Genomic DNA, 17,831 nt, shown 5'->3' with positions numbered 1-17,831 from the left:
AGTTGCTCCTTAGGTCCCTTTTAAATCTTTCCCCTCTCACCTTAAACTTATGCCATCTAGTTTTGGACTCCCCTACCCTGGGAAAAAGACTTTGGCTATTCATCCTATCCATGCCCTCATGTTTTTATAAACCTCTCTAAGGCCATCCTGCAATGTTCCAGGGAAAATAGCCCCAGCTTATTCAGCCTTTCCCTACAGCTCAAGGTAGTTCAGGTGAACGATCTACCATCATAGAATCCCTACAGTGTGGGAACAGGCCCGTCAGCCCAACCTGACTCTCAAAGCATTCCACCCAGACCCATCCCTCTATAACACCCCCCTAATCTACACATCCCTCAACACAATGGGCAATTTTCCATGGCCAATCCATCTAGCCTGCATATTTTTGCACTGTGGAAGGAAACCAGAGTACCAGAGGAAATCCAAACAGACACAGGGAGAATGTGCAAACTCCACACAGACAGTCACCCATGGGTAGAATCAAACCCAGGTCCCTGGCACTATGAGGCAGCAGTGCTAACCACTGAGCCACCATGCCACCTTCTCACTGCAGTGAGAATGTATTACAAGTGGAAGGAGAAATGATGGTCAGAACATCTGAAGAATTTCTTGCACATTTTTGAACAGCCCATCTAGTCTTTGATATTCACAAACAACAAAAGTAAGGAGACAAATTTAGCCCCACTAACGACTCTCGCCTCAGAGACACAAGATCCTGGGTTCAAACCTCATTCTAGGGCTTCAGAGCAATAGTCAAAACTAACAATCCAGTGTATGAAGAAAAGCTGGATCAACTGGGCTTGTACACACTGGAATTTAGAAGATTGAGGCGGGATCTCACAGAAACATATAAAGTCCTAATGGGACTGGACAGCCTAAATGCAGGAAGAATGTTCCTGATGTTGGGAAAGTCCATAACTAGGGGTGACAGTCTAAGAACAAGGGGTAAGTCATTCAGGACTAAGATGAAGAAGAATTTCTTCACTCAGAGAGTTGTGTATTTGTGGAATTCTCTCCCACAGGAAGCTGTTGGGGCCAGTTCATTAGATATATTCAAGATGGAGCTGGACGTGGCCTTTCGGGCTCAAGAGAATCAAGGGGTATGGAGAGAAAGCGGAAATGGGATACTGAACTTGCATGATCAGCCATTATCATGTTCAATGGTAGTGCAGGCTTGAAGGGCTGAAGGGCTTATTCCTGCAACTTTTTTTTAATAGTTTCCATGTTTCTATTATTGAGGGAGGTGCTGTCTTTCAAATGAGCTGTTAAATCTAAGGCTCCATCTATCTGCTTGGGTGGATGTAAAAATCCTTTCTTCCAATTTCAAAGAAATGTAGAGGCAATGAAAGTCCGACAACCTGAAACATTAACCCTGCTTCTTACCATGGATGCTGACTGACCTGTTGAGTATTTTCAGCATTTTCTGTTCACATTTCAGATTTCCAACATCTGCAGCACTTTGCTTTTCAAGAAGCGTAAAATTTAACATCAACTTAGTAAACTATCTCTCAGTCAGGTTTCCCTTGCTCTTTACGTGATTAAAAAGAGGATTTTCTATCAGCAATTAGTTAGAATAAATTTCAAGTCAATTATTGCAGTTGCAATCTCAATAATCTTTGCACCGCTTTAAAAAATACCAAAATGCAGCACGTTTTTTTTTAAACAATAGCGCTGTTAAATCACTATCAGAATAATCTAAAAATCTGAAAAGTAACAGATTAGTTATTAAAATTATAATGTTCTGAGATTTCAATTATATTGTCAAATTTACATTGCTTTCTCCTGCTCTCAAAGGATTGCTCCACTGATTAGGTCACAGGCTGACTTTCATTCATTCTCCTTCCATTATCTGCTCAACTCATTACTTCATTCAGTTGACAAAAAAGCAAAGTGCAACATAATTTTGGCAATTAAAAAATGAAAGGTCTAGATTCAAGATTGCAAACCTTTGAACACTGCTTGAATCGAAAAGCTGGTAGGTTAGGGATTTAAAGCTTTCATAAATTACAGTTCACCAACTATAAAAGGTTCTTGAAAATTGACTGCTTTAATCAACATTACAATTTGTAGATCGCAATGCAAAAATTGAGTATTGCTGAAAAGGAGATATGCTGTCAAAGTCTTTCATCTTGTGCTCATCAGGACAGATGCAAGAATGCCAAATTTCGAAGGGAGAAATAATTATAAAGGAAAGGGAGCTGATTGGTTGTCAAGTTGACTCCGGTTGACATAGAGAATGCACTTAGCAACTATTGTCCCTTACACTTCTGTTTAATTAAAAAGAGAGTGACATTGTCTGGACAAATTTCTTTTACTCACAATGGAAAGGGACAAGTCCCTGCTAATGAATTTAAGTATAATGCATATTAATTTGCTTCAATGATTTGGAGTTTCATCAGTTCTTATCATTGCGTACAATTAACTTGTTGCCTCTGCTCAGTGTTGGAATGTTACAAGTCACTGCGGGATGGAGTACACACTGCCAATATGTTAAAAGGTACTAGAAAATATCAACATTTAAAATCACCATCCACAGGTAAAACCATACCCAAGAATTCATATACTTTCCTCACTTCCAATTATTTTTGCACCTTGTTTTTGGGGAGGGGGAGCAGGTGGCCTTGATACTAAATACTCAAAGAGCCAAACTTCATGAGGCAGAAGCCGTTGACCGTCTACCACAACATGTAAGCCATCGAAAACAAAAACCGAAGTTTCTAGAAAAGCTCAGCAGGTCTGACAGCATCTGTGAAGAGAAATCAGAGTTAATGTTTCAGGTCTGTGGCAGGATCACTGGACCTGAAACGTTAAGATTTCTCTTCACAGATGCTGCCAGACCCGCTGAGCTTTTCCAGCAATTGCTGTTTTTGTTTCTGATATACAGCATCCGCAGTTGTTTCGGTTTTATGTAAGCCATCAGAGCTGGCTGCCAGATGATAGCAGTGGTCATTAAGTTAGCTTAGTTGGCTGGGCCACTAGCTAGCTACACAGAATGATGCCAATAGTATGGGTTCAAGTCCCACAGTGACTGAATTCACTATGAAAGTCCTACCTTCTCAATGTTGTCTGAGTGGTGGTAACTCTTGGGTTAAACTCACCTCCAGTTATCTCCTTCTGATGATTGAGTAGCCCTAAGGTTCTCTGATAGTAATACTCACTTTTATTCAACCTGGGTCTTGTCAACTCTCTCAACAGATCTTAAAAGATAACATAGCATTATTTTGGAGATTAGGAGGTGAGTTATTCCCCCCATAATCTAACCAATACTTAACCTACAATCAACATCACGAAAGCAGATTATCTGGTCACTACCAAACAGCGGTTTTAGGAACGTGCTGTGCACAGATTGGCAGCTACATTACATTACAACAGTGAAGGGTGAAAATATTCATGACATCTGGGGTCATGAAAAGCGCTCCAGAGATTCACAGTTTTTTGTTTTCAGGCACAATCCTTCTCGTCATATACTTCAGTGTCACAAAGGAGGCACAAAGTTTGCAAATTCACAGGTAACGTCCTAGATTTTTCCTGACCATAAGTAACATTGATTTATGAACTGTACGACATGAAATATTTCCAGATACTTTATTTCTTACTGCAGTGAAGATGAGAAAAACTAGAAAAAAAAGAACTGTGGAGGAAAAGGTGAATCTGCCTCTCAAATAGAATAAAGAGGAGACATACCTATCCTGTCAAGTCTGTCAAGAGCCACTGTTTCAAAGGCACGTCTCATCATTGGATATTCCTCCAGCACTTCATTGAAGTGGTCTACAGAGAGGGAGTACAGCCTGCAGTAAGTGTCAGCTCGCACGCTCGCTGTTCGACGGCCCCGGGTCAACAAGCAAATTTCTACCGAGAGGAAAAGAAAGAGCAGTTGATTAATGTGGTCAATGACTTCATATACTTGCTGCAGTGACCTATAAATCATTGTCCAATGCTTCCAAATGGAGTCAAAATCCCAAAGGTCAATGAAACAGAATGGGAATCTCTAGAATTAGAGAGTCTGATTTTGGCCGCACTACAGTTTCACACCTGATTTCCAGAATGGTACGAGAGTGCTGAACACGCCAAGTTTAAATGTTTTCAAAGTTTAGCTTTATTTTAAAATCAAGGCCAGAAAGGAAACAGAGAGATTCAACTGATAATAGGTTACAAAAAAAACCTGCAAAATACAAGGCAGAAAAGGAAGTCACCAAGGATACAGTCTGTTAAAAAAAAATTGTTCCCATTGACTACACTATACAGTGAAGTAACAGAGATTAGACAGAGAGAGAAAAAAACAGAGATTAGACAGAATAGTATGCAAGATCTAGTAGTATGCTCTTAACTTAATCTCCTAATAACTCAAGTGCTTTGCCACCAACATGCCCTCTGGCTAATTTGAACCAATGCTTATAACTCAATAGATCGCCCAAGAATTATCCTTTGTTGATTCTGATTCAGGCAAAGGAATCCTAGTCCACCAGCCTATTAACTATTCATTCAAACCATCGAGGATCTCACTGAATAAGCTGCTTTGTATTTAATTACAATAACGAGAATCTTAAAGAGACCAAAGCCATTTCCTTCTGTCAGACCTGCTGAGCTTTTCCAGCAACTTCTGTTTTTGTTCCTGATTTACAGCATCCGCAGTTCTTTCAGTTTTTATTAAAGCCATTTCCTTGTTCATTGCAAATGTAGTAACTGCCTATGGGCCAAACCATGGAGTGAATCACATTCCCCTTAGATGTGGAAATCACCAATTTCTTCTTCATCCCCATCACATCCAATTTAAAGTCCTCCAATTAACTGCTGTCACTACAGTTACACGTTAATACCAGATCTCATCTTGTGAAACACGTTTAGTATGTCAATATTACCCCTTTGTTTGTTCATTTACCTTGCTATGAGGAATGAGTAATTAAATAAACTTACCCCCTCTGGCTATTTTAAAATGCTTTCTGGGATTTTTGAACAAAATTATTATGACACCTCTCTCATATACTCTGTGTTTAGCTCTGTTGAGTCATTCTTACCATTACCCGCAAGCCAACACTGTAGACTTACTGCGGATAACAAATGGAACCCAAGGTGCATTTAGAATACATTGCCCTATAGATCAGTATTATAACTGAGTTGGGCAATTCCAATCTACTTTAATGCAGTGAATCACTTCTTAATGCTGTGCTTATTACATGCTCTATATTTTACTTCCCCCACATGTCAGTATTAAGAGATAAGAACCATAAAAGTTAAAAATGAGGCAAATTGTTTATCCAATTTCAGAACCAACAGAAGGATGAAATAAATCTTTGACTTTTCATTAGCCAAAATAAAACCACTCTTGTGTATAGCACCAGCCAGACAGAGAGAAGCTGGAATTTATCCAAGTGTTGGTGGCTATTCACTGGTGATGAACACATTTGCGATTAGTTTTGGTATCTCTGTTATTGAGAAAGAAAGTCCTTGTATTTAATTAGCCCGTTTTATGTCTTTAAGATGTCTCAAGACACTTGACAACAAATGGCTTCAATATTTGAGAAGGGTGTGCAAGAGGAAGGTGATAGGATGGGCCTGGTCAGCAGACCCGAAAAGTTAACTCTGATTTTTTTCTCCACAGATGCTGCCAGATCTGCTGATCTTTTCCAGCAACTTCTGTTTTTGTTCGTGATAGAATGGACATTTGTCAAAACTGGGGTTATGGAGCCCCTCAATTGTAAAATTTTCCTCCTTGCTTTCAAATCTGTCTGTCATCTGCCCTTGATCTCAACTCTTAACCTCCTTGAGTCCTATACTGTGATCCAATATACCTGAAGTCCTCCAAGTTTGGTCTGTTGCACATCTTCATTTCAATTGTTCCAACATTAGTGTCTGTGTCTTCAGCTGCCTGAGCCTTGAAACCTCTCCACCTCTCTCAGGTCCCTTTCATCATTTAAGGTGTTCTTTAAAGCTTACCTTCTTGGTCAAACTGGCATATTGGTAATGTTACTTGACTAGTAATCTGCAGGCCCAGGCTAATTCTCTGGTGACATGGGTTCAAATGCCATCACAGTCACTGGTATATCTGGAGCACAAAGCTTGTCACAGCAGTGACCATAATGGGATCAACTGCTGTAAAATTTTATCTGGCTCACTCGTGTCCTTTGGTGAAGGAAGTCTTCCATAATTACTTGGTCTGACCTCCAGACTCGTGGTAATGTGATTCACTCTTAACTGACCTCTGCAATGAAGGGCAACAAATACTGTCCTTTCAAGCAATGTCCAATCCCATGAAAGAAAACGTTTCAGTCATTTGCTCTTAGATCACCACACGTACTTCATCAATGACCTTCCCTCCAATGGAAGATCAGAAATGGGGATATTCGCTGATGATTACACAATGTCCAGCTCCACTCATGTTTCCTCAGATACTGAAGCAGTCTGTGTCAATATTCAGTAATAACCTGAACAACATGCAGTCTTGGGCTGATAACAAGTAACATTCACCCCATACAGTGCCAGAAAATGACAGTCTCCAACATGAGAGAATCTAATCATCAACCCTTGACATTCTTTATTATTGCTATCACTGAATCACCCCTTATCAGGGGTTATTATTGACTAGAAACTGAACTAGACCAGCCATATAAATACTGTGGCTACAAGACCAGATCAGAGATTGGGTTAGGAATTCTGCAGCAAGTAATTCATCTCTCTCCCCAATGCCTGTCTACAACTATTAACTAGGATAACCAAAGTGTGAAAGGCTTAGAGAGGGCAGAATGCTTAAAATGTATCCAGGAGAGCACTACACAATATGTGTGAAGAGTCCTACAAGGGAGGGGTTAGAGTTGGTCCTAATTGTACAGAACAATGTCGGGCATAGGGGTAGAAATGTCAATTAAGTAGCATTTCGAATTAGGGGAAGGTTTCAGTATGCTCAACTGACATTGGAATGAATAAACATAAAAATGGAGTAGTGCATTCAGTTCTTGTTGCGCTGCTATAGGAAGGATATTATTAAAAGTAGAAAGGGTGCAGAACGGATTTACAATGATTTTACCGGGTCTAGAGGATTTAAGTTATAAGGAGAGGCTGACATTTTCCCTGGAACATAGAAGGTTGAGGGGTGACCTTATAGAGTTTTATAAAATCAAGAGGGGCATAGATATGGTGAATAGCCAAGGATATTTTCCTTAGGGTGAGGGAGTTCAAAACCAGATGGCATAGATTTAAGGTGAGAGAGGTAAGATCTAAAAGGGACCTCAGGGGTAACTTTTTCACACAGAGGTGGTAAATGTATGGAACAAACTGCCAGAGGAAGTGGTGGAAGTGAGTACAATTACAACATTTAAAAGACATTTGGACAGGTGCATGAATAGGAAAGGTTTTGAGGGATATGGGTCAAACACAGGGAAATGGGACTAGTTTAGTTTGGAAAACATGGTTGGCATGGACGGATTGGACTGAAGGGTGTTTCTGTGCTGTATGATTCTGTGACTCCATGACCCTATGATTTTAATATGATAAGACAGAATTTGGCTAAAGTGGATTAGAGACAGCTAGTTGCAAGAAAATCTACATCGAAGCAGTATTTCAAACAGGAAACAGTGAGTGTGCAGGGCCAACATGTTTCTGTAATGGGGAAGGGTGGGGTCAACAAGTCCAGAGAAACTTGAATTTTGAGGAATTTACATGATTTGATAAAGAACAAATGGGAAAAATAGGTAGATATCAAGCACTCAAAATACCAGCCTCTTCAGAGGTATTTTGAACATACTTCTTTTGAGTACAAGAGTTGGGATGTCATGTTGCAGTTGTACAAAATATTGGTGGGCCATTTTTACATAACTGAGTTCAAATCTGGTCTCCCTGTTACAGGAAATATGTTGTTAAACTTGAAAGGGTTCAGAAAAGATTTACGAGGATGTTGCTGTGATTGGAGGGTTTGAGCTATAGGGAGAGTCTGAATAGGCTGGGGCTATTTTCCCTGGAGCATCAGAGGCAGAGGGATGACCTTATAGAAGTTTATAAAATCATGAGTGAATGGATAGGGTAAATAGCCCAGGTCTTTTTCCCATGGTAGGGGAGTCCAAAGCTACAGGGAGATATGTTTAAGGCGAGAGGTCAAAGATTTAAAAGGGACCTAAAGGGCAATGTTTTCTTGCACAGGGTGGTGCATGTTTGGAATGAGCTGCCAGAGGAAATCATAGAGTTTTAGAGTCGTAGTGATATACAGCCTGCAGTGAGGTGACCAGAACTATACACAGTACTCCAGCTGTGACTGGAGGGGTTCAAAGTGTTATGGGCCAAATGCTGGAAAATGGGACTAGATCAGTTTAGGATATCTGGTTGGCCTTGACGAGTCAGACCAAAGGATTTGTCTCTGTGCTGAAGAGCTCTATAGCTCTATGCAGGGATTGCTTAAAAGAGAAATTAGAGGATTGAAGAGGGACATTAAAAGCCACTGCTGAGTAAAATAAAGGAAAATCTAAAGGCATTTTTGAAGTATATTGGGACAAGAGGTGTATCAGGCAAATAGTAGAGTTCATTAGAGATCAAAGCAAGCTGTGTGCAGAGTCATCATAAATAGGTGAGTTTCAAATGAGTACTATGCACCTGTGTTCACCATAATGAATCATAGAATCATACTGTCTTCCAGTACAGGAGACCCATTGCGTCTGTACCAGAACCCGAAGGAGCTATCCAGCTAGTCCCATTCTCCAGCTCTGTCTTTGTTGCCATCAAACTTCATCACTTTCAAATATGTATGCAGCTCTCTTTTGAAATTTCATGTGGAATTGGCTTGCACCACAGTTCCAGGTATTGCATAGCAATTCCTCGCAACCATCTGAGCAAAGAAATTTCTCATCTTACTCCGAGATTTATTGCTGACAAAGAAGGACCATGTAGATATAGAAATCAGAAAGGAGTACTGTAATACATTTGAACAAATTATAATTGAGAGGGAGGAGGTATTAATAGTTTTAGTGGGTTTAAATTTGGATAAATCCCCAGGCCTAGATGAGATCTATCCCAGGCTGCTGTGGGACGCAAGGGAGAAGATTGCATTCTGGCCACAGGAGAGAAGGACAGCTAATGTGGTACCATTATTCAAGAGGGAGGTATGGATGAACCACGGAACTATGGGCTAGTGTGTTGAACATCAGTGATAAGAAAACTTTTAAAATAAAATCTGAGAGACAGAATTAATCTCCATTGGAAAAGCAAAGGTTAATTGAAGATCGTCAACATGGCTTTGACTGGGTAAAATTATATTTGACAGGATTGACTGAGATTTTCGAGGAGGTGACAGCACAATGAGTGTTCCTTCTTGCCAAGGATTTCAGCAGCTCAAGAAGGCAGCTCACCAACACCTTCTCCAGGGCAATTAACAATAGGCAATAAATGCTGGCCTAGGCCTAGACAGCAATGCCAACATCCCTTTAACAAGTAGAAAAAATGTGGTTCAGTATCAAATTCTGTTCCATAACTCTGTCCTGACATGCTAGGATGTTGTATGGCATTAAAGATGCTATAGAAAAGTAGGTTTAGTGTTATTGTGTCTGGAGTTCATGATAATATTATCCTTTAATTTCCTGTCTAGCAAATGGACAAGTTCACGAGCGATTATTTCTCCAGCATATTGTATTCCACTGTAACAGCACAACGAGAAGTCCTTCAATGGTCAGAGTTTCATTCCAATCCTTTGACTGACAGATGCAAGCCTAATAATGTGTAATATTCTTATGCTGTAAACTTAACTCCTTTTCTCAGCACACCACTCAGTCTGAGAACATGTTCGGACAAAGCTGCAGCTGTAGAAATGATTATAATTCACACATGGTAATAAAAGCTGACTCCTTTGCGACTGTCTGTTAATTGGACTGGCACAAATTGCTTGCTTTCTTGAAGAAACCCATGAGCGCATCTTCAGAAACAGGGTGAGCTGGGAAGGCTGATGGGTTGTGAGCAGCGATGCAGTTGGCTGAAGAGTATTTAGGTACCTCAGGAGGGGAATGGATGCATGTAGCAACAAGGGCTGCATAGAAAGGAAACTTTGCAGGACTAAACCATGGAGAAGGGAAAGGTAGGATTGAAAAACCAAAGAAAGGGAATGGTCGCAATATAATTGGGTGGCATGGTGGCTCAGTGGTTAGCACTGTTGCCTCATAGCGCCAGTGACTCGGGTTCAATTCCACTCTCAGGGGGCTGGCTGAATGGAGATTGTGTATTCTCCCTGTGTCTGCATGGGTTTCCTCCAGGTACTCTGGTTTCCTCCCCCAGTCCAAAGACGTTAAGGTTGGGTTGATTGCCATGCTAAATTGCCCATAGTGTGCAGGGAAATGCAAGATAGGGGCATGGGCCTGGGTGGGATGTTCGTCGGAAGGCTGGTGTGATTCAGTGGGCCGAATGGCCTGCTTCCATGCTGTAGGGGTTATATGATTCTATTCCAAATCCATTGAGAAGAAGGGTTACCATTGGAGGATCAAAGCAGGGAGTTGGGGGAGACATAGCAGTAAAAGTTTTGGGGAAAGGAAAAGCAACTTAAAATGTAAAGAGGAAAGGTAAGAATTAGGTCAACACACTGAATAGAAGCTGAGAACACATCAGTTCAACCAGTGAGCTGTTAGGGAGTAATGGAATGGAGTAGCAATACAGAACAGCAGATGCACTAATATTAATTAATTTTAAATTTAAAGGATCATTGTGTCAGGGGATTACTTAATACAAACTGGACGTGGAACAGTCCTGATGGTAGCCTCTTTCTCAAGAGCTAGAGCACAAGCACACTTTGGCCCACCCAGCCCTTTGTTTCTCCCCGTTCCCCCCTTATTTTCTAGCTTCGCTGTTTTAACTATTCCATTATCCAGCTCATGATTGGATCCTGTTGGATTTGTGAAGGAACCGTCAAGAGTATCATCTCTGGCCCTTTAGGTTTCAGGAATGAGAAGGTTTGCTGTTCAATGGAAATTATCCTTCTGAAATTTGAAGTCAGCCGATGCAGATCAACCTTTGTTGACAAGACTGTGTCAGGAGGCCTTCTTTGCAGTGAGTCATGTCCTTGTCTCTGAGGCAGAAGCTCTGGGTTAGAAGTCCAACCTCAGGTCTTAATGGCCATGTTTATTAACTTGTAAATCCTTCTCTCGCATGCCAATGGCAGGCATAAGGGTGGGAGAAATTCCTGGTTAACCATGTGATGGAAAGAGTGTTGGAGACCCTATTATCACTATCCATAGCTCCACTCCTCAAGGCACAAGTAAAAAGTGCATTTTAGATGCCCTGAGTGAAATCACCACAACACTGTCTACCTTTGTAAGCACACAGGTGTAGATCTTGCTTTTGTGTGACAGTGCAAAATAGTTTGCGGCAACACTCATTGATTTCTCCCAATTGACTTCAATGCAAGCAAAAGCCACAGAGTGTGAAATTGTCCGCAAATTCATTGGCACTGTCCCACAAAGTTAATATTGACTCAAGTCCATTCCTTAAGCCAGGAATTCTGTATTTCAACATAGTCTAATCATACAGAACTTGAATTTTGCTGAAAAGAACAATATTTTGCGAAAGCTTTCCATCTTCCACTCATCAGGACAAATGTAAGAATGCCAAATTTCAAGTGATCACAACAAGTTATACTTCAGGAGAGAAAATACGCTGATTAAGTTGTTACTTCTTTCTCTATGGTATTGCCTATGGCTAAACAGAATTGACTTGTCAATCAATTAGCATTCTTTACCCCTGTAAGGGCATAAGAAATAGGAGCAGGAGTAGGTCATTCTGACCCACTCAGCCCAGTCATTCTATAAGATCATAGCTGATCTGCCCCAGGCCTCAACTCCTCTTTTGTGGCTGCAAATTGCTGTGATTACTGAAACTTTGGCATTTTTGCATTTGTCCTCTCAGCAACAAGTCTCTCTTTTCAATGATGCTTCTGCATCTGTTGAGGGGTTCGTGGCCTATTCTCTTTCCATAGTGTCATTAAATTCTTGCGTCAAGTAAAGATATTCTCACCTCCAAAGTAGGATCCATCAGACAGTTTGGTCTCCTTATTGCCTTTCGTAAGGACACTGACAATCCCATGCTGGATAAAATACATCTTCTTTCCTATAGTCCCCTCACGGATAATGTAGTCCCCAGGTTGGAACACCTCGAACAGCAACTTAGTCAGCATGGATGTGACAAAATTAGGATCTGCGTTGGCAAAGAGAGGCATGGAGGCCACCAGCTTTCTACAGTTGAAGTTTATTATTTCCTGTCAAAAAGAAATGAAAGCAGAAAAACAATGAACAGTATTACACTTCAGGAGCAGGCAAGATCTCACCTGCAATATGTAAATGATACAGGAAGCTTTTTGTAAAAGAAAAAGTTAATGGACTGTAAAAAGAAATTGCTATATTTTCTTTTTTCTCTCTGTTGGCCCTGGTTTCATTCCTATTATGCACCGTTATAAAATATAGAGTTATAAGTGACAGAGATCTCAAGTTACTGAGATTTGGTTCTGCTATCCATTTGTTAATTGGCAAAAAAGAACAGATTTCTTTCGAATTCAGATCTAAATGTAAACTGGAGAAAGCACTGGGAGAGGCAACATTCAAGGGGAGAGTGGGAGAAGGAGAGATTCTAAGGGAGTGAGTATTTTGGTGTTTAAAATAAATTGAGTTCGCGGGGGAATATAATATAGCTTCTGGCCCAGTTTCTTCTGAAACGGTTGGCTGAGCAAAATCGGCACTTACTTACAAAAACTTCACAGAGGATAGTGATTTGACTATTGCAGAGGAGGCCTGGATACAATTCAGAGAATGGGGGATCGATGTCTTACGCCCCCTTCATAGAAATAGTGAAATTTGGTTCATAATTTATAGAGTCCCCTTGACAAGATCTTATAATGGATTGAGGATGTGGGACTAACAGTTATTAGGGCTGGTTCTCCGATATGCTACATCCCAGTAAATGGGGCAGCCTACACAGGAAAATAGGTTTGGAGATTATAGACCTTGACTTCTCATCCATTACACATATTGCATGTGTCATCTTTTGCTGGGGAGCACCTGATTGAGGAATGTATCTTATTATTTCAAATTAAATAGCTTCCTTTCTCAAAGGCATAAAGGGATGTCCAAGTGCTGAATTTGATGGCAATTAACATGCAGAGGGATCGACATTGTTATCTCATAAACATCTTGTACTAGTTCCCAGAAGGAAAAACCAGTAGAGCTTGAGAATGATGACTGCTAGCTAACATTTGCTGTCGACATAGTGACCATCTGCTCCAACACAGCCCCAGACCCCATCTTTGATCTTTGGGAGATAACATAATATTGTAAAAAATGTTATTCATTTTTTAAAATGTCATCTTTTACCCATAAGACTCTGACTATGGGCTACAATAGAGTTCCAAAGATGTCAGCACTTCTCTAATAAATCTTTAAACTGTACGGTCTTTGTACATGAGCCTCAAGGATGAACAGAGAATCCTTACAGTGCAGAAAGAGGCCATGCGGCCCATTGAGTCTACACCAACCATCCAAAGAACATCCCATCAGGACCAGCCCCCAAACCTATCACCACATTTTGCCATGGTTAATCCACTTAGCCTGCATATCCCTGCACACTATGGGCAACTTAGCACGGCCAATCCACCTAATCTGCACATCTTTGGATTGTGGGAGGAAACTGGAGCACCCGGCAGAAACACATGCTGTCACAAGGAGAACATGCAAACTCCACACAGACAATCATGCACGGCTGGAATTGAACCCAGGTTCCTGGTGCTGTGAAGTAGCAGTGCTAGCCACTAAACACTCCATCTGAGGGTGTTAAAGCAAGTAGGGGACCACACTGTAGGTGGCCTTACTATAATCTTTCAGAGTTCCCTGGATGCAAGAGTCATAGTTCTGGATTGGAAAACTGCACGTGTCTGTCTGCTTTTTAAGAAGGTTGAAAGAGGAAAACCAAGCAATTGTGGAGAAGTCAGACAAGCATCTGTGGTGGGGAAATTGCTGGTGTTTATAATCAAGGATAGGATAACTGAACACATTGAAAATTTTCATTTAATGAGAGAGAGCCAGCATGGATTCATGGCAGGTAGGTCATGCCTGATAAACCTCATTGAATATTTTGAAGAGGTGACTAAGGTAGTGGATAACGGAATGTCTATGCAAGATAACAAGGTGTAGAGCTGGATGAACACAGCAGGCCAAACAGCATCAGAGGAGCAGGAAGGCTGACATTCGAGCCTAGACCCTTCTTCAGAATATTCTGAAGAAGGGTCTAGGCCTGAAACGATAGCCTTCCTGCTCCTCTGATGCTGCTTGGCCTGCTGTGTTCAGCCAGCTCTACACCTTGTTATCTCAGATTCTCCAGCATCTGCAGTTCCTACTATCTCTGGGATGTTTATGCATGTTTGTTTATATGGATGTCCAGGCACTTCATAAAGTCCCACTTAAGAGACAGTTAGGGTAGAAGCCCACAGAATTGAAGGCAAATTACTGACATGGCTGGGAAATTCGTTGAGTGGCAGATGACGGAAGGTAGGGGTAATGGGTAGGTAGTCAAATAGGTAAGATGTGACCAATGGTGCCCCACAAAGCTCTGTATTAAGTCCTCAATTATTCACATTATATATTAACAACTTGGATAATGGCATAGAAAATCATTTATCCAAATTTGTTGATGACATAAAGTTAGGCAGCATTGTAGACAATGTAGATGATGGCATAAAATTACAAAGGGATATTGATAGACTAAATAAATGGGCAAAACTGTGACAGATGGAGTTCAATATAAGTGTGAGGTTATCCACTTTGGAACAACAAAGGATAGATTGGGATATTTTCTGGATACGATGAAGTTCAGTACAGTGGAGATCCAAAGAGACCTGGGGGTTCAGGTGCATCGATCTTTAAAATGTTGCAAACGGTTGCAGAAAATAATCAAGAAAGTAAATGGAATACTGGCCTTTATATCTAGAGTAGTAGAGTACAAGGATGCAGAAGTTATGCTGCAGTTATACAAAACCCTAGCTAGACCCCACATGGAATACTCTGAGCAGATATGAGCACCACACCTTAGGCCTAGGAGTGGGTACTGCATAGATTTACAAAAATTATATCTGGATTTAAATTGTGAGGAGCGATTTTAGAATTGAGGACTGTTTTCTGTAGAATAGAGAATGTTAAGGGGTGATCTGATTGAAGTCTTCAAGATGTTAACAGGGAAAGACAGGATACATAAAGTGAAACTATTTTCACCGGTCAGGAATTCTAGAACTAGGGAGCACAGTCTGAGCATTAGGGCCAGACCATTCAGGAGAAATGTTGGGACTTCATAGAATCCCTACCTTATCCCTGCACTTCCCATGGCTAACCCACCGAGCTTGCACATCCCTGAACGCTATGGGGCAATTTAGCATGGACAATCCACCTAACTCGCGTAACTTTGCACTGTGGGAGGAAACTGGAGCACCCAGAGGAAACCCAAACAGACACAGTGAGAACATATAAACTCCACACAGATAGTCACCCAAGGCTGGAATCAAACCTAGATCCCTGGAGCTGCGACTGAGCCATCATACCTGCACCCAAATGGTGTTTGGAACAGCAGTGGATGAAGGATCAATTGTTAATTATAAATCTGAGATAGATAAAGTTGTGTTAAGCAAAGGTCTTAAGGGATACAGGTATATGGCATGTAGTCACAGATCTGCCATAAACTCATTGAATGGCGGAACAAGCCCGAGGGGCTGAATGGCCTACTCATGTTCCCATGTTCTCACCACATATCTAAGTGGATGCATTTTGCAGGATCTCATTATTGGATAGTGATCACAAGTTGATTTTCTCACCCTTCCACTTGAGGCCAATTGAAACTAGTGTCAGGGGTTAGATCAAACCTGCTCTGCCCAGATTTGTGGCTCCTCTACCAACTAGATTCCTCTGGGAACTAGGATCAGATGGTTGAACAATTTTAGAGTGGTTTCTTCCTTTCTTAAGTCTGTCTTTTTTTCCTAAATTCTAAGATGGCAGGCTGGAAATCTACTCTAAGCCTAGCCTGCTGCTTTCGTAGCTGTTACAGTTTGGGAAATGTGGCACAAAGTGACTCCTTGATGCTGTTTTCTTTCCTCTATCTACAGGGCCTCATGATGGTATGCAATTGAGATAGAATAGAATCAATACATGGTGGAAGCAGGCCATGTGGCCCCTCAAGTCCATGCTGACCCTCCGAAGAGCATCCCACCAGACCCACCCTTACCCTGCAACCCTGCATTTCCCACAGCTAACCGGCACCTTCCTGGACATTTTAGCGTGGCCAATCCAACTAACCTGCATATCTTTGGATGGAAACCAGAGCACGCGGAGGAAACCCACGCAGACACGGGGAGAATGTGCAAACTCTACACAGACAGTCGCCCGAGGGTGGAATCGAACTCCGGCCTCCCAGCACTGTGAGGCAGCAATGCCAACCACTGAGCCACCATGCCGCCCAATCTGTTGCTCCATTGGCAAGGCACGGGACAATCACCCACATCCCGAAATCTGTGCCAACGGCTTGTTACTGCTTCTTCCAAGCACCCTCAGCATTTTGTTAAAGCCCAGTTCCTAAAATTATCATTTAAATTAACCACTTTTTGTTTGCTGTTGGTTGATTATATGCATTTGACCAGTGATGGCATGATGGGGATGGCTTACCTGCAGGTATCAATGCAGTCTGAGACAGCACAGCCCATACTGAGTCACCCTCCAGATCACCAAGAGGAACTATCTGCAATATTATTCTGGCTTCTGACAAAACTATGGAGCTCAGAAATGCCTTCAAGCTGCCTCATCCTCGCATGCCATCATCACGTTTTAGTCACAATTTTCAAAAGTAGCAATAAAATAATAACAAATTCTGACATGAGAAGACTAAATTCTTTCTTTAAATGTAAAAGAGTCTGATATGTAAGGTCAGGGAGGGAGTCTTGATAACGCCAAGCCCGAGAAAAGGTTTCATCTCGATCAGATCAGAGGGGATGAGACATGAACCATGCCCCCACATCATTCTGATGCTAATGCTTTTAGCTGATAGGAGAAACAAACACGGCAGAAGGAAAGTCTATAGTGTCTATTCTTTCATTTCTGAGATAAGGGCATTTCACTGCAGTAAGATATTCCATTGAACAGTCCTTCCCTGCGGTAATGGTATTTTACAGCGCCATGCCTAGTCAGTGTAAACATCAAGGTATTTCACCAGACATAAAAATATTGAAAATCGGTAAAACAAAAAGAGAAGGCTGCTTGGCTGGCAGTCGGTAGTAAGTCTTCTGGTTTTCCAAATGGCGTAGCAAGACGGTGCAGCATAAGGACAGATGTGTTGGTCAACTAAATGGCTAATGACTGACAAATGAATGTGGTAGCATGTGATGGAATACTTTGCCACAGTTTGCAACGCTATACTCAGGCTTTGGGACCATCAGAGATTAGAGTTCTGGAGGGAAACACCACCAGCATAGAAAGGTAGCACGTTCTTTTGTTTAGAGGAAGAAAGGTGATACCAACAGCAAAGATATAAAAGGGACTTAAAGGAAAACTTCCTCATGCAGAGGGTGGTGTGTGTATGGAATGAGCTGCCAGGGGAAATAATGGAGGCTGGTACAATTACAACATTTAAAAGGCATCTGGATGGGTACATGAATAGGAAGGGTTTAGAGAGATATGGGCCAAATGCTGGCAAAGGACTAGATTAATTTTGGATATCTGGACTGAAGGGTCTGTTTCTGTGCTGTATGACTGTCTGATTCCATAAATAGTTGCTGCCAAGCTCTTTATCCACAGGCACAATGGAAGCCCATAACTAGTGAGGAAGAATTTGCCACATTTTATAACTGGATC

At 41.4% G+C, this 17,831-nt stretch overlaps 1 protein-coding gene across 1 annotated transcript in view; it reads right to left on the bottom strand.

Moving 5' to 3' along the window:
* hcn4 (hyperpolarization activated cyclic nucleotide-gated potassium channel 4) overlaps positions 1-17,831 on the bottom strand; it is a 352,489-nt gene that overhangs the window by 61,998 nt on the left and 272,660 nt on the right. The window contains exons 6-7 of the mRNA XM_048617159.1: positions 11,974-12,214; positions 3,685-3,849 (exon numbers count right to left, since the gene is read on the bottom strand). Coding sequence (XP_048473116.1) covers positions 3,685-3,849; positions 11,974-12,214 — 406 coding nt within the window. The remainder of the gene's footprint in view (positions 1-3,684; positions 3,850-11,973; positions 12,215-17,831) is intronic.

Source organism: Rhincodon typus, chromosome 36, assembly GCF_021869965.1.
Source record: "Rhincodon typus isolate 14 chromosome 36, sRhiTyp1.1, whole genome shotgun sequence".
NCBI lineage: Eukaryota > Metazoa > Chordata > Chondrichthyes > Orectolobiformes > Rhincodontidae > Rhincodon > Rhincodon typus.
The sequence above is the reverse complement of the archived record's forward strand: the minus strand, read 5'-3'. Positions and strand labels throughout refer to the sequence as shown.